General features: G+C 40.5%; 1 protein-coding gene across 2 annotated transcripts in view; it reads left to right on the forward strand.

Moving 5' to 3' along the window:
• LOC136881273 (lymphoid-specific helicase) overlaps nucleotides 1-25715 on the forward strand; it is a 140691-nt gene that overhangs the window by 51193 nt on the left and 63783 nt on the right. For both annotated transcript variants that reach the window (XM_067154045.2, XM_067154046.2), the window contains exons 6-8: nucleotides 14556-14738; nucleotides 18615-18835; nucleotides 19208-19430. In XM_067154045.2, the coding sequence (XP_067010146.2) occupies nucleotides 14556-14738; nucleotides 18615-18835; nucleotides 19208-19430 (627 nt within the window). The remainder of the gene's footprint in view (nucleotides 1-14555; nucleotides 14739-18614; nucleotides 18836-19207; nucleotides 19431-25715) is intronic.

Below are 25715 nucleotides of genomic sequence, written 5' to 3' on the forward strand. Positions count from 1 at the left end.
GGCTTCAGGTCCGTGATTGATTATAGGGTCCTCAATCGGAAGGTGGTGTTACAATCTGTGCCCCTTCCACACCTTCATTCTTGTTTTTCATGGTTTCGTAAAGCGAAGTTCTTCACAATCTTAGACCTCGATCAGGCTTATAACCAGATACCGTTAGCAGAGGAATCCAAGCACCTGACAGCGTTTGCCACGGATTGGAATTTGTATGAATACAACCGCGTGCCTTTCGGGCTCCCCACGGGAGCAGCTGTGCTTACGAGACTGCTAGATAGGGTCTTCTCCGACATCAAATTTGAGTAGTTGTACCACTATCTCGATGTCGTCGTATTTTCGGAGACCTTCGAAGAACATTTAGATCATCTGAAAGAGGTTCTTAGTCGCCTTCGTAAGGCTGGTTTAACGGTGAAGTTGTCCAAAGTCGCATTCGCTAAGCCTTCCATGTCATTCCTAGGGCATATTGTCTCGCCCTATGGTGACGCAGTGGATCATTCCAGAACACAGGCCATCCGTGATTTCAAACCTCCCAAGGACATCAAAGGTATTGCCAGATTCATTGGTATGGTGAATTTCTTCAGGAAATTTATTCCAAATTTCGCCAATAGAGCGGCGCCCTTGAACCTTCTTCGTAGGAAAGGCGTCAAATTTGAGTGGGGACATTCCCAACAAGCCGCTTTCGAAGACCTCAAATTAGCTCTCTGTAATGCCCCTGTCCTCGCTATGCCCGATTTCTCTAAGAAATTCATCGTCCAAACCGACGCGTCATCGTCGGCAGTGGCTGCGGTCCTTCTTCAAGAGACCAAACTAGGAAGGCGACCCATCGCCTATGCATCTAGGACTCTTATCGGCTCGTGAAGCCAAATATTCCATCTATGAGCTCGAAGGTTTGGCAGTATTATTTTCTTTAGAAAAGTTCCGGCTCTGTCTGGAGCATGTCAAATTCGACTTAGAGGTACTGAAAATGTTGTGGCAGACGGACTAAGCCGTATGTTTTCCAGTGATGTAGAGACCCACAAACTGGTCGATAGTTCTTCACCTCCCGAGTTCATACGACCCGAGGTTAATGCCATTTTAACTGATGCTCCCATGTTGTTTGGGGATCTTGAGAAATATCGACGTGAAGATCCGACGCTGGCCCCTATCATGGAAACACTTTCTTCTGGGGAACATGTTGTTCCTTATGTATTGAGGAATGGTGTTTTATGTTGCCCGTCGAGGCATGATCAGAAGATGAAAGTGGTAGTTCCAGCGGTTCTTGTATCTATGATTTTCAAGTACTACCATGAGACCCCATTGGGGGGGGGGCTTTTAGGCATCTTCAAAACTCGAGAAAAGATTCGTGAAATGTTCATCTGGAAGGGTATGGACGGAGAAATCCGTGAATTGGTAAAATCTTGTAAATCTTGTTGGCTTAGTAAACCCACCATGTCCACTAAGCAAGGGCTTTTGCCTTCTCATCAAGCGTCGCGCCCCATGGAACGACTCTATATCGACTACGTCGGACCCTTTTTCCAGTCAAAGGGGAATGCCAATAAGTTTATCCTTGTGTGCGTAGATGGCTTCACCCGATTTTCATGGTTATTTCCGACTAAGCTGCCTACCGCCCAGTCCACCATCTCCTGTTTAAATTCTATCTGTGCGTCTTTTGGTCCTTGTCAATATATCGTGTCCGACAACACTAAAGCTTTCACTTCAAATCTTTTCCGTAAATTTTGTTTTGATCTATCTATCTCTCATGTAACAACATCTGCTTACTATCCTCAACCATCTCTAGCTGAACGGGTCAGTCGTAATCTGAGGTCGGCTCTTATTGCCTATCATCATGAAGATCATTCTAGGTGGGACACATCCCTGCATTGGTTAGCTTTTGCTTTGAATTCGGCGGTTCATGAATCCCATAAATTTACTCCAGCTTCTTTGATGTTCAAGTTTGTTCCAAACACGCCGCTCTCTAACCTTTGGTCTCTGAGTGACATTCTACCTGAGACAATAGATCCTGATAAAATTAAAGATCTTTGGAAGAAGGCTAAGGCCAATCTTAAAGTGTCTCATGAAAAGGTTAGGGAAAGATATGATCGTGGACGGAGACCCACCCATTTGAAGGTAGGCGACCACGTTATGGTCAAGAATTTTGTTCCCGCAGGCAAGCTTGCCCCCAGATTTCATGGGCCGTGTATTATTCTCGATTTCCTTACACCCGTTACTTTATTATTAAGCAATCCAGCCACCGAGAGGATCTTCAGGGTTCACCTGTCGCAGGTGAAACCGGTGTAGTTTCCGTGCTAACTTAGCTGGTTTTTTTTTTTTTTTAATCTTTTGAAAGAAATCTGAAGGTTATATTTTGGGTTTCATGTTGAGGCCTTCTGCCCTTTGAATCATGTTCTTTGTATTTAAGTATTCATTGTACAACCTCCCCAGTCAGTTGAACTGCTGTCCTGTCCACCTAGGCCATTACCAAGCTCCCGTCTCCTGCTCAAACACATCAGTGGCTAATTAAAATGAAATAAAATCTTTCACGCCGCTGGCCCCTCAGCCTCACCACAAAGACTGTACCCTAAAAACATTTCTGTCCAACAAAAATTCTGCCGCCGAGATCTTAATGTTTCAGTGCCCCCACAGCCGAGCGGCACCGTACCACCAGTGTGGTCAACCAGTGTACGGCGAGCCGGAGCCCTCCTCCCGGCCAAGGCTGATGTGCGGCGCACCACCTGCAAACTGCCCGCGGGCTGTAAACATTCGCCGCGCGTGCGGCGTGCTTCACCACCACTACCCCTCTCATAGTAGCGGGAGAGGTGTATCTCAGGGTACTTGAGGGGTCCGAGCGGCCTCCTCTGAACACAAGCAGCGGCGACTGGTCTGGCCATCAAACTTAATCAACAACTAATGTACTTATGCAGCTACATGGACATTCCATATCCACAATTACTACATTTTTGGATTCAACTGCAACATCTGGTGGACTTAGGAAATTTTTTCTTCTTTTCAAGAATTGAAAGGTGTTTTTTTTTTTTTTTTTTTCCTCTGAATTTAGCTACTACAAACATAAAGACATTTCATCGAAAGCGACTGCAAGAATTTTTGAAACTGGATTTTAGTCAATCCTAACTATCAATATCTAACCGATTTAAGAAACCTTCGGCTACGGGAACATTTTATTTTCTCTTTTAAATCCTTCTGCAACTAACTTCAATAATCAACAGCGAAACTTAGACTTGTTTTAAAACACATTTTGTTTTCTCCTGTGTCACCCCTTGGAAGGACTTTTGGGGGGAGAGGACTGTACCGGGCGGTACAACTCCACAACGCAAATTCAAATATTGCGCCAGTTGAAACTCCTCTACAGGAGAACGCCTGAACTTTAACAAACTGTACTAATTCAAAGGTCTCTTGGAAGATGTCACTACTATAAATTTTGAAGTGTTCTGAACTGTGTCTATTTCGATTTGTGTTTGTTTGCTCCATATCAAGAAATTTGAACATTCTCTAACAGATGTCTCTACCAAAACTAATATCGCACTCTGGTGTAAAGGAATGTACCTTCCTGAAGAAATTTTGTATTCATGAGTTTTGTCTTAACTAAATTTTGTTCTGTCAGTTGTAGGTTGGCAATATAATCCTTTCTTTCCGCCTGTTTTGAATGTAGCCAATCAGGAATTTCTGTAATTTATTTTCCACCAATAAGGTGTTTCTTCTTCGTTTGGTGTATTAGTTTTTGCTGTTATCCAATAAAATTTTGTGGGCGGGTTATAATCATTCATGAAACGTTTCGAATTTTCCGCGAGGGTATATAAACTGCTGATTTTCTGGTCTCCTTGCCACTTCAGTAACATCTCTCCTAGTGTGATTATGTAGCAGGGGGCGGGAAGCGCCTCTTTCTTCGGGCAGCAGTTCATCCATAAGGTAATGGCCATTTAATAACTTCATTTCTCGCTAGCTCAGCAGTTTAACCCTTGGGGCAGGTTCGAATCTTTTCGCATGTAACCTATCTTTAAAATGTAATAGACACTTGGTAAAACTTCGTCTCTTTAACTATAAATTGGGATAGAGAGTGCTAAACCCTCTCGAGCTCCCACTCCTATTGTTTTGAGGTGACCTTGTTTTCACAACCGTTCCTTCCTTTCTTAATGTAATAAAGTCTTCTTATACAAGTCACCTCTTTAGTATGGGATTAGCCCTTGTGTATGCGGCCTAGTGCCAAGTAGGTTTTAAAAGTGTATTAGGAGTGCAAGTTACGCCTCCAGTCAAGTTGGTATTTTGGGCCATGTAATTAACCTGCTTCTTTACTGAATAGGCCCAGTAGGTTGGGTATTTATTACCCCTGTTCTTGGTATGCCTTGAGGGCAGTTTGAAGTATAGTTTGTTGTGACCTTTGATGGGCTTGAACCTTGCGAGCGGGTTTGCTCTTTCTTAAATTTGGTTTCTGTGTGCCTTGAGGAGGCTTAATATGGTAATCAGGAGCCAGTGCTCCTTGGCATGATTGGGGTTTTCTGCCCCTTTATTTGAACTTGGTATATAGGTAAAGTTGGGCTTATAGCTCAAGGTTCGTGAGTGTCGGGCTCGAAGCCCAAATTTTGTAATGAACTAAAATTATACTTTCTTAATTTGTTGATCTGCTACTTGGTACCTGTTATATTCTGTTGTTTATTTATCTTGAAAAGAAAATATAACCTTTGTTAAAGTTTTAAATTTAATTTCGTAAGTTGAGACCTATTCCACCCAGCACCTTCTTTCACCTCTGCTGTTCCACAGATACCTCGGAACAGAGCAAATATACAGCTTGTCTGGTTACCAGTGATCCATTGTGAGCTTAATCCAATCGAGCTCATTTGGGCTTACGTAAAAGGAAAAATAGTAAAAAACAAATATGGCTAACACATTAGAAAATGGCAGAGGTATGGAAGCAATTAACGCTTTATGCCGAGAAGCCTTGCGTACCGTGATCCCTGAACTCGGGAAATAATGTATTAAACACGATAAGAACATGCAAGACCGTTACTGGGGAAAAGATGGACTGTCTGAAAATGTCCCTTATTTCGAGCCAGTCATAATCAACATGAATGAGAGCAGCATCTATTCATCGGAACACAGTGATTTTTCAGACGAAGAAAATTGATAGAATTAAATATTGTAAGTATATGCAAATAAATCTTGTAAAAATTGTACAGTGTGATATTTCTAAAGCCGGCCCCGTGGTGTAGGGGTAGCGTGCTTGCCTCTTACCCTGACGACCCGGGTTCGATTCCCGGCCAGGTCAGGTATTTTTCCCTGGACCTGAGGGCTGGTTCGAGGTCCACTCAGCCTACGTGATTAGAATTGAGGAGCTATCTGACGGTGAGATAGCGGCCCCGGTCTAGAAAGCCAAGAATAACGACCGAGGGGATTCGTCGTGTTGACCACATGACACCTCGTAATCTGCAGGCCTTCGGGCTGAGCAGCGGTCGCTTGGTAGGCCAAGGCCCTTCAAGGGCTGTAGTGCCATGGGGTTTGGTTTGGTTTGGATATTTCTAAATTAGGAAGTCAACCACTTTTAAACCTGCCATTGAAAGTCCAAAGCCCTTATGAGAAAAGGTGATGGGAAGTGGAATTAATAAGAGGAAATAAAATTAAAGGTTGAAAGTAAACGGGAAGCTGTGTTCATTGCGCGCGTGATTACTACTGAACGCGGCAACCCTGCGCCCGATTTCACCACCCGGCCTGCTGTTAATCGCACGGTTCGGCGTACACAAAACCTCCTTTCAATATTACTCTTCATAAATTCGGTACCACACTGTACGGTCACAGTTATTGTAGTTTCTGATAATTATGACTGAGTGCTTCAAAACAAGCCCAAGTTTGCTGCTGTACGTTTATCCTGGACTGAGAAAGAGTTGCTTTAGGAAAATAAGAACTTTTTTCGGGGTGGTTGAAATTTTTTTAAACTTGAGTATTATACTACACATACATGTGGTTATAACATATAAAAACTTCAATACTATCAGACAAGTAGTTTTCCTTGTATATATTCCTAAGTGAACGCTTCCTGGAGAAGAAGCCAAAAACCCGGGCAATATTTATTACAACCACACATAAAAAATATTTATTGAACGTCGAGAACAATGTTTCTTATATATGCTAATGTAGAATTGAACAAGGAAAATGTTGGTATAACTCGTATTGCAATAGGCCTATTAGTTCGTTTGTAATTAAAGCCTAAACTCGAGAGTCCATAATAAAAAATCCGACAGTAGTTGTACTTCCTCTTAAAACAATAATCACCACCATCAGAGAGCTCTTATGGGATGACAAAGTACCCAAGAGAACGAAATTAACATTATATAAACAGTATTTCATACCAATTGTAACATATGGACTAGAAACGCTGGTAAGTAATAAGAGACAAGATAGTAAGATCCAAGCAGTAGAAATGAAATTTTCAAGAACATCGGTTAAAAAGACAAGAAGAAATGGAATTCAAAATATTCAAATCAGAGAAGAGTTAAATATAGAACCGTTAGTGCAGAAGATACAGAAAGCAAGACTGAGATGGTTCGGACATGTAAAAAGAATGGGAAAGGAACTGGTAGCAAGAAGGGAATTGGTACGAGGAGTTAAGGGAAAGAGACCAGTTTTAAGACCGAGAAGAAGGTGGATGGATCAGATTTGGAAGGACATTAGAGAAGCTGGATTGGATGTGGCGGAAGTAATGGAGCAGGAAAAGTGGAAGAACAGAAAGGAGTGGAGGAAGCTTGTTAACCACACCCGGGCAACTGGAGTGGGATATTGAGGATGATGATTGATCTGGCCATGACTGTCAACAACTGAAATACGAAATTGCTTTGACCCTGGATAATACTTACGCATTGAATTGAGCTGGCCATGACTGTCTATGAGTGAACATCGTTTGCAGCATGTACTGGAATTTCTTTATATTCTTTTCTTGTAGCGAACACAGGTTAAAAAAATCAAAAAAGGATATTTGTATTCCCTCGGTCAACCCTTGATTTTTTTCTGATCCCGACAGTATCATATTTGCGAAGCCTAGTGAGTCGTTCATTTTCATGGCCTTTCGTTTTTCTTTTATTCGTTCTTTGGAGAATAGATTAGTGTTAAGAAGGTTGCCCAGTTGCACTAGGTTATTTCTGTCTTGTGTGGTTTAATATCACATCAGGATAAAAATGTTGTGACTTAGAGTCCGTCTCATGTCCGTTTTACCTTTACTGTACGTATTACCTACGGCAATATTGAAGGTGTTAAATCATACATTTAACATGAACGAGGTAATGTAATATTGTAAGCAATTCATAGAGGTTATGTTGTAGAATTATGTCTCACTGCATTATAACAAGTGTAATTTAGCTTATGTATGGACAACTATAGCTAACAGTATATTAGGTTAGTCTTTTATGTACTTTCTTTTGATTTATCGTAAGAAGACGGGTAATGTTATGTTCATATAGCTGTTCTTGTGTCTCGAATAGAAAACAACTCCTTGAACTGAGATCAAAGAGTTTGATCTGAGGAATGTCTCCAATCAAAGATAATCCTAGTTTAGCGCAAATTGATCTCAGATTAACGTTTATACAACAAAAATAATCCAAGTTTTGCGTGAACTGAGATCAATTTCATGTCTGATCCAAGATCAAACTATTTATGCTACCGGCCTTATGATTGGCACACAGTGCCATCATAGGCTGACGTGGCATATTTGCTTTTAATGCTGATTGCTCGCGTAGAAATGCCACTAGGGGAGTGTAGCATCGTTGAGCACGTTTTTACTGCTGCCAGTAATGGGCAGCTTGCAGATTGAAGACGAATCATGGTTCTGTCTGGATACAGAAGACCACGCTGATTTTGAGTCTGGATAGGACCTGGCCAGTGCAATGATCCTTGCTCATTGTAGAGTAGCACACCACCACAGTGAGTGGGGTGGTCAGGTGCCATTTCTTACCATTCCTGCTTCTCACTGGTGGTGTTTGAAGGCACCTTGATGGTACAGCGTTACGTCCAGGAAATTCTGTGGCCGTATGTGCTTCCCTTTCTGGTCCAGCCGGACATCCCCGTTTCTCTGCCTCACACAGCACGGTGGTCTGCCTTCATAAGGCTAAGATTCATTCTTGGCCAGCAAGGTACTCTCGCACATTGAGAACATTTGGGAGTAGATTGGTAAACAACTACACCAGATTTGGAGGATCAGTTGCACCAGCTGTGGCAGAATCTTCCTCAGTAGAACTTCCGACATCTGCATGCCTCCATGCCCGACAGTATTGCCGCCTGTCTCTGTGCTCCTCAGTTCTTCTCCCGTAAATGGTGTGCCAAGGTCGTCATTCTCCTCTTCCTACTGTTCGATTTTTATTTCTCTGGATCTTTTCGTGGTTCTACCATTGAGCAATAGTTGATGGGCTACTCAATCAGGAGTAACTTTACTCAACTCTCAGGGAGAGACTGTAGGATCACCGTTACGAATTTTAGTAGTTTACAGGCTTCTCGACTTGAGCGTTTCATATCCAAACTTTTCTCTTCTTGAAGTTGATATAGCTTCGGGGAGGTGTTCTCCTGTTCGTATTGTATTGTATTGTATTGTCTGCGAAGGAATCGATTTCAAATAACTGTAGGCTACATATTTATTGAGGGATTTTGAGGCCTTATCAAGTGCAAGTATGTACACTGTTCTACAAGCCCTAGGGATATGTTTACGGGAGATGCTTTTTTACTCATTCCACAAAATCTGGGTAATTTACTGGATCAGACTTAATTTTTGCCACTTCATTGTCCAGTTTTTGTGAGAAAGTATTCCACTGAGCTTTTCTCAAGTTGAACTGCCTTTTAAAAATAACGTTCTCTGGTTTGACAACTGCCTGTACGGTACATATAAGAGCTTGAGCTGTGTTCTTGGAAATGTATCTGCAATTTGTTTCTTGGTTTGTTGAGCGATGTGTTGGGTGACAAAAATGTTGTCTGGGTTGTAAGCTCGCCTTCATCGACTGCTGTTAAAGGAATGGGGTAACTTTGGCTCATGTATGAGTTTAACACGTTGGCTGCCAGAGCGGTACATTGTACCGCTGAGTGAGTGTCTCACGAGGCCACGGCGGTACAAAGTACCTCTGACAGGTGTTGCTATTTGACTTTCTCTGCCGGGCCGGCGGACCGCTGAGCCGTTGAATTCGCTATGCTAGCATACCGCTATGGCCTTGGAGCAAATCCTGGCGTGCTTGGTTTCCAAAATATAGTCTTTATTTTTTTATTAATCCAACCTCCTTTTATTGGCAATATTTGAATATTTGTCCAGTCAGTTTAGCCATGCGCTTAGGTATGCCGGGTTAGCTAACTCGCAAGCTCAAGATTTTGGAGATCGTGGGCGTGAATACTACTGTCAGGAAACCTGGTTATGGATTTCTGTGATTTTCCATTTTTCACCCCAAGCTTATGCTTACCTAATCAATAGGCCACATTGATTCCTTCCAAGTTGTTGCACCCATACCTGAGCTGATTTCTACGGTTATCGCAATAAGTACAGCGTAAAAATTAGCGTATTTCTATTTTCTAAATTGACAACATTCATTGACAACATAGCAAAATTTTACATTACCGTTGAGCATTTGGCGAGGAGTAAACAGGAAATAAATATATTTCAAATTTAATTTGGTGAAGAGTTTTTGTGTTGCAAAATGCAATAGATCAGTTTGACATGGACACTACTTACCAGAGATCTCATACTGAAGGGCTAGTGTCATTATCTTCCGAGTTCGAGAAGAAAACGGTTTCATTTTTATAGCTAACCTCTCCGTTCACTGGTAAAATAACTTAGAAATATCTCGCAAGTATTTCACACACACCCCACTGTAAAAGAATGAGTGCCTTGCGATTGTAGTCCTAAGCGCTAGTAAACAAATCGTGGCATGCTCTGTTATCTACATTATGTACTATCAAGCGATGCAAGCTTTTGGTACCGCTAGGCTGTACTGCTCTGGCCGTCTAGGCAAAACCATGCAGTGAACTTTTCTGTGGGGCCACGGCGGTACCTCGGGGTGCTGAGAATTTTTATTGTATTTCGTACGTACATTTAAGACGTACTGTAAGTGAAATATCAGTTCGAATTTTGCTTTACTGCTTATTTACTGCATGCATAGTAGAAAAATGCTTTGGCCACTGGGACATTTCTTGCTATGTGTCCTGGCAGTCAACGTGTTAAGACCCATGCATTCGGTCCATTCTTCTAAGTTTTGGCTATTTGTATCAGTCTCTTTGTATCCCCAAGACATACTATGACAGCTGAAGTCACCAATGACTAGCTTTGTCGGTTGAGAATGTAAATTGCACATATCTGTAAATTTATATTCCTTATTTGGTGGCTTATAGACAGATGTAATAGTGCAGGATTGTATTTCAACTGTCAGGATTTCAATGTCATCTACACAGGTCAAGTCTGCAGATAAAATGCTGGTGCCCTGTTTAATGAAATCTGCACTCTCATATTGTTCATCAGGTCTTTCTAGGACAAGTTTAATTCCGTTCACCTTCGGTCAACAAACCGACTCTATACATATTTCAGATAAAAGGTCGAGACATCGTCTTTCAAGCGAGATATATACCATGAACAACTGGTTCACGTACCGTATGACAGAAAGCAGCACTAACTAATGCCTACACAGAGCGCTCGTGGAGAGTTACAAAAATATTACAAGCCGAGAAATAAAGACAATATGATAAATATTTTGCACTCTCAATGTACAAATAGAGCAAAGAACATCACGCGAAAAGACAAACTTCTCATATCATAATTTCTTTATTTTATTACGTGGGAAATAATGAAGCAAACAGGCTTTAAAAAAGCAGAGATTACTAGTGCTCAGGCTTACTTGACAAATATTTACCCTTACAAAAACAACTACATTTTAACGATCTTCATTCTTATTTTACAACACTGATAAACGCCAACATTTCTTCTTGGAAACAAAACAATTTGCAAATCCATAACTTCAAAACTCTTCTCGCTATAGCCGTAAATGCAAAACCATGCATGGGTCTGTACCATGTATAGAGGTCGGCGGCTACGGAATAAAAGAGGGTCTATACAACGTATAGAGGTCGGCGCTGAGGGGTTAAACAAACATCATCATCTTTATACAAATGGCAGTCACTTAACTAAGTAATGTATATAAAAGTTGTTATACGTGGTTATGATTACTTTATTCCTAGAAAAATAAAGCGATTCCGAAAGAAAATATTGAATTTTATTTACTTATCTCAGTCAAACATAATAGGAACAGAATATGTGATTAAAGATATTTTCTCCCATAAATACACACACATCACTGGACAGGTAATAAGAATGTTGCTCTCAGTTCATTCAATCTCGAAATCAGGATCTCCATTAAATCCATCTATGTCATTCACGATGTCAGAATCTGCTTGAAGATTCTGGTAAAATTGTTTGGCATCTGCAGGTATTAGGTGCATCAGCGAACCAAGGTCTCCAAGTTTGGCTTCAGAGATAGTTTTTCCATTTGGCTACAAAGGTATTAATGCCTGATGAAAGGGAACTCGTGTTTCCCGTGGTCGTCCCTGTCTTGACTGACTTAGGTTTACTTCCCGAGATTCATCATCAAATTTAGTTTTGACGTACATAGCGAACGGCTGTGATTTCAAGAGCTGGAATTCTTTCAGTTTTAGCCAGTTTATCTTGCAACGATGAACATCAGTTTTCCGATTCACAATCATTGTTTCAAGTTCTACTGAACTGAAGAACGACATTATTTCCATCTGATGAACAACAATGGGGTTTTTCCGCCTCCAGTTTCTCATTACGTTTAAGTAGTCCTCTGCAGTGTATAAACGCTGTTGAAATTTGAGGGCACGCTCAATATCTGCAAAGTCACTGTTGTTGGGAAGAAAACTAGGACCAGGTACTAAAAATCGCTTAGTTATCTTCTGAAAAGTAGGGTGTTGATCCAATACTGCCTTCATCATCAAAACCATTTTAATATTACGGTTGTGACCACCGCAAGAATCTGACCATAATATTTGGTGCGTATTACCTAGCATATAATGTTAAAACACTGTTACAGTGAAGCTTTCGCAGCTTCTTCAAATAAATGTATCAATACAGAAATATTGCTTTCATTGCAGACTACCGTATTAGATGCCATGCACCAATCTCATTTTGATACTAACCTTAGAAAGTTCTTCTGAGAATGATTTTCAGACGCAACCTTCTTAGCAAGCTGCATTAGTAGCATTGTCCTTCTCCTTACTTTTGGAAGTACTTGATACATCGCTGAACTTCGTCACTTGTTAAACCACTCAATGTATCTCCATGTAAATATGTTAGGAGTATCGAAAATGCGACCACTCAATGTTTCACGACGTAAATATGTTAGGACTATCGAAAAGGCGGGCTCCCTCGCAGTCATCTGCGCGCAATGTGAGCAATGTGGCGTTTGGTCTAATGATGCAAACTGGAATGTCGCATAGTCTACTGATGCAATTTATATTTTTACTGATTCCCACTTTGTTGCTTAGGTTTTCTGTTACTGACAACTAACGGCCTCTTGTAATGCTGTGGGGAATTTTTTATAAATAGTTCAAGTCTTCCTCTACAAGATGGCGCTAAAATCTCAATTTTCGTCAAATGGCGCTTAGTCTACTGATGCATAACGGCATCCAGTTGGACCATGACGTATAAACAGCACTGTATAGATACCAAACAGAAGGTACGCAGCAGGAATAATCTCATTTGCAAACACACACACGCGACATGTGGAGCACAGCCTAACGTCCTCCGTACATCTGCCCTCACCCTGTGTTTCTCTGCTGCAGAGTATGCTGCTCCAGCCAGTTCCTTACATTTTTTCCACAGTGCTTCAAAAATTCTGGGTGTATACCATCAAAACCCGGGGATTTTCCATTTTTCAGTTCATTTAGGGCAAGCAAAAACTCTTGCTCACTAAAAGGAGCAGAAATGTTGGACACCACTCACACTTTGAGTTCTTTTCATGGCGTGTTCTTTGTAAGCTGTTCACAACATAGTGCATTGGCACTGCCGGTGGCTCTAAGTAGCCTACGCATTGGCCTCCTCGGTATGCACTGGCCAGCGTCTTGGTAGGTGTGCTAGGTACCAACTGATGATCCCAACCTAGCACACAAGGGCGAAACGCTGGCAAGCAGGAATGAGTTAGCTGGAAAATTTATAATGTCCAGTAACGGACCATTTATATTGATATTATAAATTTACTCATTCGGGACAAATATTTCAGATTCCCTATGGGATTCAACATCTATATCATCTGATGGCCAAGCAGGCATCAATTTTTGGTAAAGAGACAGTCTCTCATAGTGCATTGGCATTGCCGGTGGCTCTAAGTAGCCTACGCAATGGCCTCCACGGTATACACTGGCCAGCGTCTTGGTAGGTGTGCTAGGTAGCAACTGATGAGCCCAGCCTAGCACGCGAGGGTGAAATGCTGGCAACCAGGAATGAGTTAGCTGGAAAATTTATAATGTCCAGTAATGGACCATTTATATTGGTATTACGCTTTTACTGAACAAAAAAAAATTCAACACAGCATGCTGTTCTCGAATATCAGCCATTACAGTTAAAATTGAAATAATAAATAAAGAGGTTCAACCTATTCAATACAAAAGAATAAGAAATGCAGTGATTACATTCTTATTTAATAATAAGTAGAAGTGGTACCGGTTTCGACCCTAGTCCAGGTCATCATCAGCCGATTAAAACTTGAAAAACAATGCATAGGAAAAAGAAAATAAAAGATCAAGTTCACTCCGGATCAGCCATTAAACAGAAACACACACAAAAAAGGAGGTCTAAAAAGATGTCACACGAAAACTAACGCCAAGCTGCATGGCCTACTGACTCAGGAGGAGTTACTTTAGCCCTGCCTAGAGGGAGAAGCCCGAACTGCAAAAGTGACACGCACAGGGAATTACCTCTGGTTATTTTTTGGGTCCCCCCCGTCATAAAATAAATGATCATTTACTATCAATTTTATAAAGTTTGCAAGTAAACTGCATAAAAATTGAGAAAGCTGTGGTTTTCCCTCCACCTCTGTATATCAGGCAGTTTTCCACCAGCATTCTTTGCACACATGCTGAGTCAGGCTCTATACTAAGAAGGTTAATCCATTTTTAATTTGTATTCTTTTTAAGATTTTCCTTTTTACATTGATTTTATAATATTTTTTACCAGTTCTGTATTATTCCTTAGTACTTTGTAAAGTGATCCAGGGATTTTTACTGTTTTTGATATTGACAAGCTGAGATAAAAGGTCTTTTTGGTGATTTTCAGATAACTATATATTTTGAGTTACTTTTGATCATCAATTCATTGTTTTGCTTGCACATGTGAAAAACATGAAAGTGAATAATTGCATCTAGATTGTTTCACTCTACTTTTTCAGCTGGATGAACAGGGACATACTAATTAATAAGACTAGTATTAAGAAGGTAACCACATTTCAGATACCGGCCAAAACAGAAGGCCTCATCCGTGTAGAGATTGGATCTTCTATTAAACATTTTCCGTTTTTTAAATAACATGTTTTTTTGTATTTTCTTCATAGTGCCTATATGAAAATGGGATGAACGGAATCCTGGCTGATGAGATGGGTCTGGGTAAGACATTGGAAGTTATAGCTCTCATCTGCCATCTCATTGAGATGGGAAATGGAGGATTGTATCTCATAGTTGCTCCGCTGTCTACAATCCCAAATTGGTTGATTGAATTTGAAAGGTTTGCTCCTCAGGTACGTAACAAGTTTCTAATCCTTTTTCTTTGTTATGTACTCAGTGTTGTTAGATAGGGATTTGCTTATTAATGTACAGTGATATTTTAAATTAGTTACCTGAAAGTATCATGGAATAATTTCAAAACTACTCGTCAAATTTTATTCAGATGTTTGTCAAACCTCATGCCATATCAAGAAGGCGAGCTGCGCGATGTTGCTGCATTAAACAGGGCACTCGAACTGGATGTCTGGGTCGTAAGGACACTTCTCTTAACCTATTCGTTCTGTTTGTCCGTACCCATATCAGCTGGCCAGTGGAGACATAAGTTGTTCACAGACTAGTCCAGATTTCCCCTCACGCAGTGTGATGGACGTCTACGTGTATGGAGACGCCGTGGTGAGCAGTACATGCCAAATGTTGTCCAGGAAGCCGACTGATTCGGACAAGAATCTGTGATGGTGTAGGGAGGTATCAGCATTGATGGCCGTACGGATCTTGTCGTCGTCTGCGGTAATCTTACCGCTGCGGGGTACATCGAGCAGATACTGCTACAGCATGTCTTAGTTGCTGCATACGGTGTTGGCCCTGAATTCACACTCATGCACAACAATGCCAGGACTCAAGTAGCATGCATCACCAGAGCTGTCTTGCGAGAACTGGACATTCAAGAGATGAAATGGCCGGCAGAGAGTCCCGACCTTAAGCCCATCAAGCCTGTGTCGGATAGGCTTGACAGAAGTGTTTGTGGGCGTCCTGTTCCACCACAGACTCTCTGAGACCTCGGACAGGCTCTCGTTGAAGAATGGGACCTGATACCGCAATGTGACCTCCGTCGACTGATACGGAGCATGCCACATAGGTGCCAAGCTGTGATAAATGCTTGTGGAGGACATACGAAGCTCTCCAGCTGCGATAAAAATCCACCCTGGAGGACTGTTATCACTTTCTTTGCACCCCTATTTGGACATTTCCATTTGTGTTCTGAAAATGAACGGGAATCAATCGATGTATACTAGAATGGTAAAGAATAAAGTTGGTAATATACCTTGGTGTGAGGTATTGTTTTGTGGAGCATGGCATACGTTCAAAAACAGTTCCCCTAATTTTTTTTAACTGTGTAAAAACATCAACATTGTTTTGCTCTTATTGTACTGAAAATATGATTGATTAAATGTATATATGGTATTTTTTAAATGTAAACAAACTGAAAGAACTTCACTTTTCAATACGTTTGCTGTATAAATGTGATCGTAATTTCTCAGGAATGCAGCAGAACCTCGTTAAGACGTTTCTACAGAGGACAAAGAAACGTGTTAGGCAAGAAAATGTACTATTGAATACACTAATAAAAACTATCCAAAAGAGATATGTAAACACTTAATACTTTTTGTTTTCAATGTGTGTGTATTTCAACAAATATGCCCATTTTTAGTCCTTAGTTGGTCCTTATTGACTAAGTTCATGTAAATATACTACGGGTGAGAGTTTGGTCCCCCCTATCAATATATTATGAAGTTCCTACAGTAATTTTGTACAATTTCAACTCGTGCATGTTTTGGGAACCTCCACTCCCCTCATCAGCTATATTTACCTCACAAAGCAAGATTCCCCGTAGATCTTATGGTGTAGTAATACGATTATCAGTAACATGATGTAAAATAACCATTTAATCTGAACACACAATAACAAATCAGTGTGAAAAGATCATGTACCAACATACTGCAGTGTATTGTTCAGGATACATCATTGCATGCACACAGATGTGTACTGTGAACACTACAGGGTTATTCTAAATCAGTCAAATGAAAGTATCAATGAATAATTTCAAAATTACTGATATAAATTTATTCAGATGTTTGTCAAACTTCATGCCATATCATCAAGTCTTATGCCTAGCCAACAAACTTTGCTCCGTACACTTCTCCTCGCTCGTCTGGTGGGAAACAATTGCTGTTCTCGGGCAGTTGCTAAACGATGCCGCAATGCACAGATGGTCAGATATCGGTCATCCTATGGGGTTGTCATGCGTCAACGACCTTGTCCAACCCTCCTTGTGAACTGACCTGTCTCACTGTAGCGATTCTACAAGCGTTGAATGAGTGATGGAGAGACTTTGAGATCCACGGCAACACGATGAAAAGTCCATCCTTCCTGGATCAAAGTGACGGCCCTTGTGACTTGAACCTCATTAAGATGTCTCATGGGATGTGCTGGTTTGCATACAACGTGCTCAAATGACCGCAGTAGTCTGTGTACCTAACGACGACACACGGACGCACTGCTATTCACTTTGTTTTGAGGGGTCACCTGACAGTTTAATGCATGGCTACGCTTACAGATGGAGTATAACTTTGACTTGACATACCCTAGTAGCTAAGATCTCAGGGTATGCTGTACGACCATTGGAACCCCATCTACCAAATTAATGTTCACATACCAGATATTACAAAACATGTTCCCCTAATTTTTTTTGAACTGTGTATCTCTTATTTATAAAAATTGAAATGAATATTTTATTTCATAATGATGTAGAGGAAAAGCTGTGGAAATGGAGTTAAGAGTTTAAGAGATATGAAATAAATATCAACACGCTAAGACAGTGGTGATGAAGTTACAGAGGTTGATGACAAACCACAAACCAGAATAAATGGTACCAAACTGGACAGTGTTCCAACGTTCACGTACTTGGGTAGTATAGTATCAAAAGACAACTGTGAAAAATATGAGGCGGACAGTCAAATTAACAATGCGACTCAATTTTACCACAAAGTAAGCCACTGCTGTGGGATAAACAAGTACCATTGGAAGCTAAGGTGACAGTATATAAATGTTATTATACCCCCGTCCTCATGTATAGCTTGGAAACTACCATGTTAACAAGACAAGACAACTCCAAGCTGCAGATACTAAGTTCTTACGCACCATGATAGAGAATACCGGGAAGAACAAGTTGAGGAGTGAAAAAGTCCGAGAGGGGGTGAAAATAGGAGACTCCCTACTACAGAGGATCCAGAAAGCAATACTGAAGTAGTTTGGCCTTGTGAGAAGGATGAGTGCAAGCAGGACTGCAAGAAGAGAATACAAAAGGAAAGGTAAAGGACCAGTGGGCAGACCCAAAGGAAAATGGACCGATCTTGTGAAGAAAGATGTCGATGAGTGAGGACAAGATTGGGAAGGGATTATGAGAGAACAGTGGTTCATGGACAGACAAAGATGGAGGGGGCTTGTACACCACACCTGGACAACTGGAGAGGGTAGATGATAATGATTATTAAATAAAAGTGGAAGGGAAGTAGGGGTTTGCTCTGGCGCTGGAGGTTGGTCAGGGTTGATTCTGCTCCAGTGCCTCCTTCAGCAGTAATAATTATTTTTTTTTGCTAGGGGCTTTACGTCGCACCGACACAGATAGGTCTTATGGCGACGATGGGATAGGAAAGGCCTAGGAGTTGGAAGGAAGCGGCCGTGGCCTTAATTAAGGTACAGCCCCAGCATTTGCCTGGTGTGAAAATGGGAAACCACGGAAAACCATCTTCAGGGCTGCCGATAGTGGGATTCGAACCTACTATCTCCCGGATGCAAGCTCACAGCCGCGCGCCTCTACGCGCACGGCCAACTCGCCCGGTGTAATAATTATTACATAGGCCTATGTACAAACATACTCTTCAAAAGTAAAATCTTTATTCCAATAAATACTTCTTATTGACTAGCAAGCTGCTAGTTGAACTTAAAATCCCATCCTGTCCTCAAGACAAGGAATGAAATGAGAAATAGATAGGTCTATGTTCAGTTCTTTTATCTTTATCTCACTGATTAGTTCTTATGCAGAATACAGTTTTTAAAATAGTAATAACTTTGTGGACTTAATTTATTGTATAATTTCATTTTTCTTGTAGATACCTGTACTGTTATACCATGGAAATCCTGATGAACGAAAGAAAGTAGAGAGGCAGTTAAGTAAGAAAACAAAACTGCTCAATGTTGATGTGTTTCCTGTTCTTATAACTTCCTTTGAAGTTCCTATGAGAGACAAGAGAGTCTTTCAGTGTAGAAGATGGAAGTACATTGTTGTGGATGAAGGACATCGTTTGAAGAACCCTAACAGTCAACTGGCAAAGTAAGTATTTCAGTATTTAGATTGATGCTTTCTCTGCCTATATTAATAAACGTGATAATGTAGTTTTGGGCTTTTGTCATGACAAGAAAACAAGGAGAAATGTTTTAAATTTCGCAGTGACTTTGCTCCACGCCACCAGGAGAAAATCTCTTCAGTCTACGAGGAAGACTTCTCTAATCATGACTGTTTGAATTTGTGAATATGTTACTGGTGTTCTATTGTAAGTGCTACTCTTGTTTGCTACCAGATGGCTCGCTGTGCGCTAGCCTTCCGAATGGGAAATGACAACACCATCTTGGCTTCAGTTAAGACATTCCATTTCATCTTATGGAAATAACCCTAAACTAATATTTTGTATTTCTTTGTGTACAGGACTTTAAAGTCAATCGCTTGTGAAAATCGTCTTCTTCTGACCGGGACTCCTCTACAGAACAGTATAGCAGAGTTGTGGGCTCTTCTGAACTTTTTGCTTCCTGAGATATTCGATGACCTTGAACTTTTTGAGAGTTGGTTTTCTCTTGATGAAGTCAAAGACAACAGTGAGAAAATCATTGAACAAGAGGAGAAGAATAAAATAATTACAACAATGCATCAGGTAAGGTGATTTTGTCATTTATACGTTCTGTATAATGTCCACTTTATTTCTTTCCAGAGATTCGCAGAGTTGCTAGTCTCCTTTTCATCATTTCTGAGTGATAAATTACCATATAATTCCAAATAGCACCCTCCACTGAATAAGACCTGCACACGTGAATTTGGAAAAAATTAATCACTTGTTTACTGATCAATTTTTTCTGTGAATGTGTTGCAAAATTGCTCATTTAAATCACTTTACAAGTAATAAAAACACTAAAAGCAATACAGCGAGAAGTTAAACTACAGTATAACCCCAATTTTGTGTGACCTCGATTTACCGTAAACCCACATTTAACGGAAGAAATTTCCAGTTCTGGAAATTATTCCATGAGAGCAGTGCAATTTTATATTTGATTTAATGTAATTCACAATAGGGCGAAACCCACATTTAGCGTTAAGGAAATGTTAAAATACTCGAATATTTATTTCTGTTTGATTTGGTTATAGGACATTAAGAACCTATGAAAAAGACGTTATAAGCTTGCTAATGATGATTCAAGGCAGAAAAGGAATTTATAGCACGGGCACTTAGGTCTAAAGTGAGATGTCTGACACAGATACGCATACGACTACAGCTGCTGCAATAGAGGAGAACCCCCCGCTCGTTTTAATGACAGTGTTATTATAACCTTCGAAAATTCTTTATTATACTCGTACATCACTAGCCGTGACAACCGGTTGTACGGTGCTTGTGTGGAACGTCACTGAATCTCGGAAAGAGTGAAGAGAGAATCACATTCTACTAGCCTCTACAAAAATGTTCCTCAAATCTGCAGAATGGCATCAAAACATGCGAGCCTTCGAATTCTTAGAAAGGCCACGGCTACTCAATTGCAGAGTTATAACGCATCTAATGTACCCGACTCTTAGTAAAATTAAGTTTTATAGACAGCAGGAACATTTTCGTGATGGATAGTTGTAAAGATATGTGGAACAGGTATTACCGGCAAATTTTCAACGGGTTCTCGTCAATACCCTATTATGATGCCAATTTTAAGTTAATTGTTATTAAACGCTCAAATGTGGAATAATTGTGCAGCCTCAAGAAAATATGGCATAGGCTTAAGTAAAGCCAATATTTGGCGTCAGCGTCAAGAAAACGATAGCTAAAAAAATCTGTACTGAACAAAAAGTGCATTCAGTGGTCCGCAACAAGGACGCTTTAAAGAAGTCGAAAATGAAATTGTAAGGTATGTGCACTAAAAACGCAAGGGTCGAATGGCCATACCGTGGCGCAATCAACTCGTTCATTGACTTTCAGCGTCCGCGATTAGGCCTATACATCGCTAGCCGCTGAAGTTGGCTGAACCCGGCAAGTGAGACGTGCGTGTAGCGGTAGCCGGTTATATCTGACGCTGAGTAAAAGTACTGTAACAGTTTTATAGACAGAAAGAATATTTTCCTGGCGGATCGCCTTATTGTAAGAGATTCATGGAACGGGTATTGCTGGCAAATTTTCAACGGGTTCTCTTCGGTATTATTATGCCAATTTTAAGTAAATGGTCATTAAACCTGTATTTAAAGATAAAAATTTCATTGTTCCGTATTGAAATTATTGATGTTAAAAATTAAATAACTGGAAAGGAGGTTCAACCTATTCAATACTCAAAAGAAAGAAACGTAGCAATCACATTTCTATTTAAATGGGACCGGTTTCGACCTTAGTCTAGGTCATCATCAGCCATAAAAAACATGTAAAATATTTATGAATGTTGGAGGTCAGTTTCACACTCTGTTAGGCACAAAGACACGACACCACATTCTGTCCTGCACAAAGTCACAACACTAACAATCAACATGCGAAGATCAAAAAGGCTTGAATTCGCAGACGAACAGATCTGTAGTAGAAAGCCGTCAGCTCCCGGTGACCAGCGCGGCACACTCAAGGTCACGCGCTGCGGCCAAACACCAAAGTAAAGTGGAGAACGTTTCGAAGGTCCAGAACCTGTCACGGCTGTGGAATAAAGAATAATTGTGCAGCCACAAAAAAATGCTGTATAACAAAAGACAATGTTCGGCGTCTAAAAATAGTCTAAAAATGCGTACTGTACAACAAGGGCATTCATATGATTTTACACAGCACTTTTTGAGCATGATTAAAATTTTTTGTAGGAAAAAGTGGGGTTCGTCATGGATTCGGAGAAGTACGGTACTGTAATTTTTTCAGAATGAAAAAAACCATACACTCTCACTTAGCATCGGATTTCGAAAATAATAAATAAGTAAGCCGTAGTGTGTATATCATACGCGGAAACGCACGTTTTGAACAAACTTATCGACATTTCATACCGATTTTAATGTGTATGGGTTTTTTCCGACTTTTATACAAAAATCGGATATAACGACACTCCGCTATAGCGAGTAACTTTTCCGCAGTTGTGAATTCTCGCTATAACGGACTTCTACTGTATTTGATGTACTTTTTAAATGTACACTCAACTCTCGATTAACCGGGATAATGTAGGGTTACACCTTCCCGTATTGCAAAATTATGGTTAACTCACAAAAAGTTAAAAATAGAGCAGGCGTACTGAAAGTACAGTTAAAATATTTTGTACAATATCCAACTTCTGTGCAATCGTCAAAATGACATGCTTCTGTTTGGTTGCCATTGTTTGCAAACTGAACTGCATTGAACAAAAACGAAACAAGGGCGGCAATTCTACGGAACGTAACTATCGCATATAACGAGGTCTACCTGTAGTTACAATAAACATATTCTGAGATGTTAAATTCAGCTCTTCACAAAAGAGTAAGTACAGCATTCATACATATCCTCCGCAAGCAGGAACAGGCCACCAAGTGCAAGCAGTTTTCAAGCAGTGAACAACTCTTTTGTAGATATTAAAAGATTGTGAAAGTCTGACTTACCTTTTAAGATCAAACCCAGCAAAAGTGTTCTGGAAAGTATCTAAGATATTCACTTCATTTCATTACATGAACTTTTGCTGCTGTTGCACTACTACTCCCGCTACGTTGATAATAATTTCATACACACTTTTGCTCTCTTTCCCTTGAATTTCATCTCTATCATCTGTTTTGGAATTCTTTTCTCCTCCATTCTCTGTACATGTCCAGACTATCTTAGTTTACTCCTACCAGTTCCCTTATTTAGGTTTTCCATTCCGACCTCCTTTCTCACATCTTCATTCTTAATCTGTCTTCCTTCATCTTTCCTGTCATACTTCATAGGTATTTCATTTTTACTGGCTTTAATTCTACTCTCCTCCCTACTTTTTTGTCCAGGGCTCAGCTACACAAGTCAATATGGCTGCAGAATACATTTTGTACACTATCTCTTTCCACTTCCTTGTTATTTTTTTGTTCCAGACAAGATTTGTTATTCCCCTGTGGCGCTCTCTTGCTAATCTCCATACCAACCTTGCATTCTGCATTAATTCCCTCCCTGAGTATTTGAAACTATCAACAATTTCAAGGATTTGTCCACTAATTTTCATAATGCCTTTCACTGGTCTTCCTCCTTGTGATATCACCATGGTCTCTGCACTGATTTTCATACCATACTTTCCAATTTTTTTCTTTCATTACATCAAGTTGTTTCTGTACTTCTTTGCTGTTCGTTCCCTAGACCACAGTACTGTCTGCAAATTGTAACTTCATCTCCGATTCCCATATGCTACCTTTGTTCCCCAATTTGTCCTCTTGAATTCCAACTTTATCTTCTGTCATAATCAAGTTTTGTTTCTAAACCATTCCATCTTTCCAACCAGAGTCTGAATGACTCTTGACGCAGATGTTGTACCGGGTGTCCACAATTAAAGTTCTGGTATTGAGCGTGGTACAGCACAGGCTGTAATGATTGTAGGAGTCTGAAATTTTGTAGATATGCTTTCTAAGCAATGCGCTAGCGAATTATGCCACAAAAATTATTAGTTCCAAGTTTTGTCACCAGGCAAACAAATGGCGCTCTGAGTGGTCAAAACATGCAATATTCCGTAGCACTGACGTCAAAATGTTCTTCCGGTAGAATTGCATTGTGTCAGTTCCTTGGTTGTTGCTTGGTGACACGTATTGTTTCCTTTTGTGAAGCGAATCTTCGTTGTAACGTAAGAAAGATGAACTTTTCCATGTGAAACTTAATGCCTACTAGCAGTTTCCTGCTGGCTCCGCCCGTAATGTACAAAGTATAGTGTTGTTCGTTACTATCCTCACGGATGTATTTGCAAAGTTTCGAGTTAATGTAATAAAGCTCACGATCTGCTGTGGTAATAGAATGTAATATTATGTCAACAAAACACTTGAAAATACATCTCACAAAGAAATTGAATTAAACGTTCCTTGAACAACACTACACGCTGAACTGTTAAAAAGTCCTTCAAAGCTCTTCACCATGTAGACAAATGTACTCATAACTTTTCTCAGAATCTCCCCATTTAAGTAGTTATTACATCAAACAAAAGTGCATGATCCACTGAGTGTTTTTAGACCAAAACGAACTGCGTACCTCAATTAGAGTGAAGGATATGATTGCCTCAATGAGAAAAAAGGTTGAAGAATTGAGACTATTGAATGTGCACTCATAACTTTCCTCAGAATCAGCTAATTTGAATAGTTAAGAGCTGAAATGAAAGAACTTGATCTGAGTGTTCTTAGGCTAAAACGAACTCCGTACCTCAATTAGAACCAAAGACATGATTGCTTAAAGGAGACAAATTGAAAAATCAAATAATTTGAGGAAGGCAGAAGTTAAGTGATTTATAGTACCTGATGGCAAATTTGTGCATTAATACCTTTCAGTTAAGGAAAAAATGAAGGAAATCGACCAGATAGAATGGCCGGACTGACTGACTTTAGTTTTCATAATTTTTTTAAATATATAGATTGGGAAGAGAGTCGGTGCACTACTAATGAAGTTGTTTTATCAGAATGGCAGCAGTAGCATTGCTGCATTGCGGAAATATCGGCAACAGAAACGGCGGAGAAGAGGTTCCATGACAAGTAATGGGGTGAAAAAATTATTAATTAATTCGAGGAAACAGGTGAATTAGGTGTCGCACCAGGGAGAGGACGGCGGCACATCCCCATGGATGTTGTTGACGAATTTGCTGTAGCAGACCGTGCAGCACACTCCCATTTCTCTCAGCCGGGCTGAGTGACTCAGACGGTTAAGGCGCTGGCCTTCTAACCCCAACTTGGCAGGTTCAATCCTGGCTCAATCTGGTGGTATTTGAAGGTGCTCAAATACGACAGCCTCGTGTCGGTAGATTTACTGGCACGTAAAAGAACTCCTGCGGGACTAAATTCCGGCACCTTGGCGTCTCCGAAGACCTTAAAAAGTAGTTAGTGGGACGTAAAACAAATAACATTATTATTATTATTATTACTCCCATTTCTGTAACCAGTGCTCGAGCTGTGTCACATGAATTATCATTATCCTTGTCAACAGTTCACAAGATTTTGCAGTGTATTTTACACTTGTATCCCTACAAACTTCATACTGTTGACAAATTGAAACTCCCAACGCCGTGACTTTGCCTTTCGCTTTTTGGCGTGCATGGATGTGGAGATGTGAACAACATGTGGCTGGGGAATATTCTGTGGACTGATGAGGTACATTTTATTCTGGAGGGTGCATTGAATGCTCAGAACTGTCACATATGGGATTTGACTCCTCCAAATGTTGTGCAGGAACTAGCACTGCATTCAGCTTACGCAAGTGTTTGGTGTGGTTTTACAAGCTCCTTCACTCTTGGCCTGTTTTTCTTTGAGGAGATAACCCTCGAGGGCCTGTTAGGTGTACAGTGGCATCTGTACATTATAGTGACCTCCTTGTGCAACACGATTCCATCTTTGCAGGAACTCAACTGTAACCACACTGTTATTTTCATGCAAGATGGGGCAACGCCACATGTTGTTTGCCAGGTGAAAGCATTGCTTCGCGAAACCTTCAGTAACGACTGCATTATCTCGGGGATTTTCCAGATACACGGCCTTTGAGGTTCCCTGAACTAAATCCATGTGACTTCTGGTTGTGGGGATATTTGAAAGATCGTGTCTATCAGGGACTCTGATTTCACCTGATATGGTGCAATCACCTGTCGACCATGCCGTGTTATGGATGCAGCATGTTGCTGATTTTGGGGGCCATTTTGAACTATAAATGCTAATAAACCTCCCAGAACCACCGTTATCATGTGTTTTATCTTTCGTGCCTTTTTCTGTGACCCCCTACCATTGTTTATGGCGCCATATTTTTGCCTGCTGGCGAAACTTGCAACTGATA

The sequence above is a fragment of the Anabrus simplex genome, chromosome 9 (assembly GCF_040414725.1).
Source record: "Anabrus simplex isolate iqAnaSimp1 chromosome 9, ASM4041472v1, whole genome shotgun sequence".
NCBI lineage: Eukaryota > Metazoa > Arthropoda > Insecta > Orthoptera > Tettigoniidae > Anabrus > Anabrus simplex.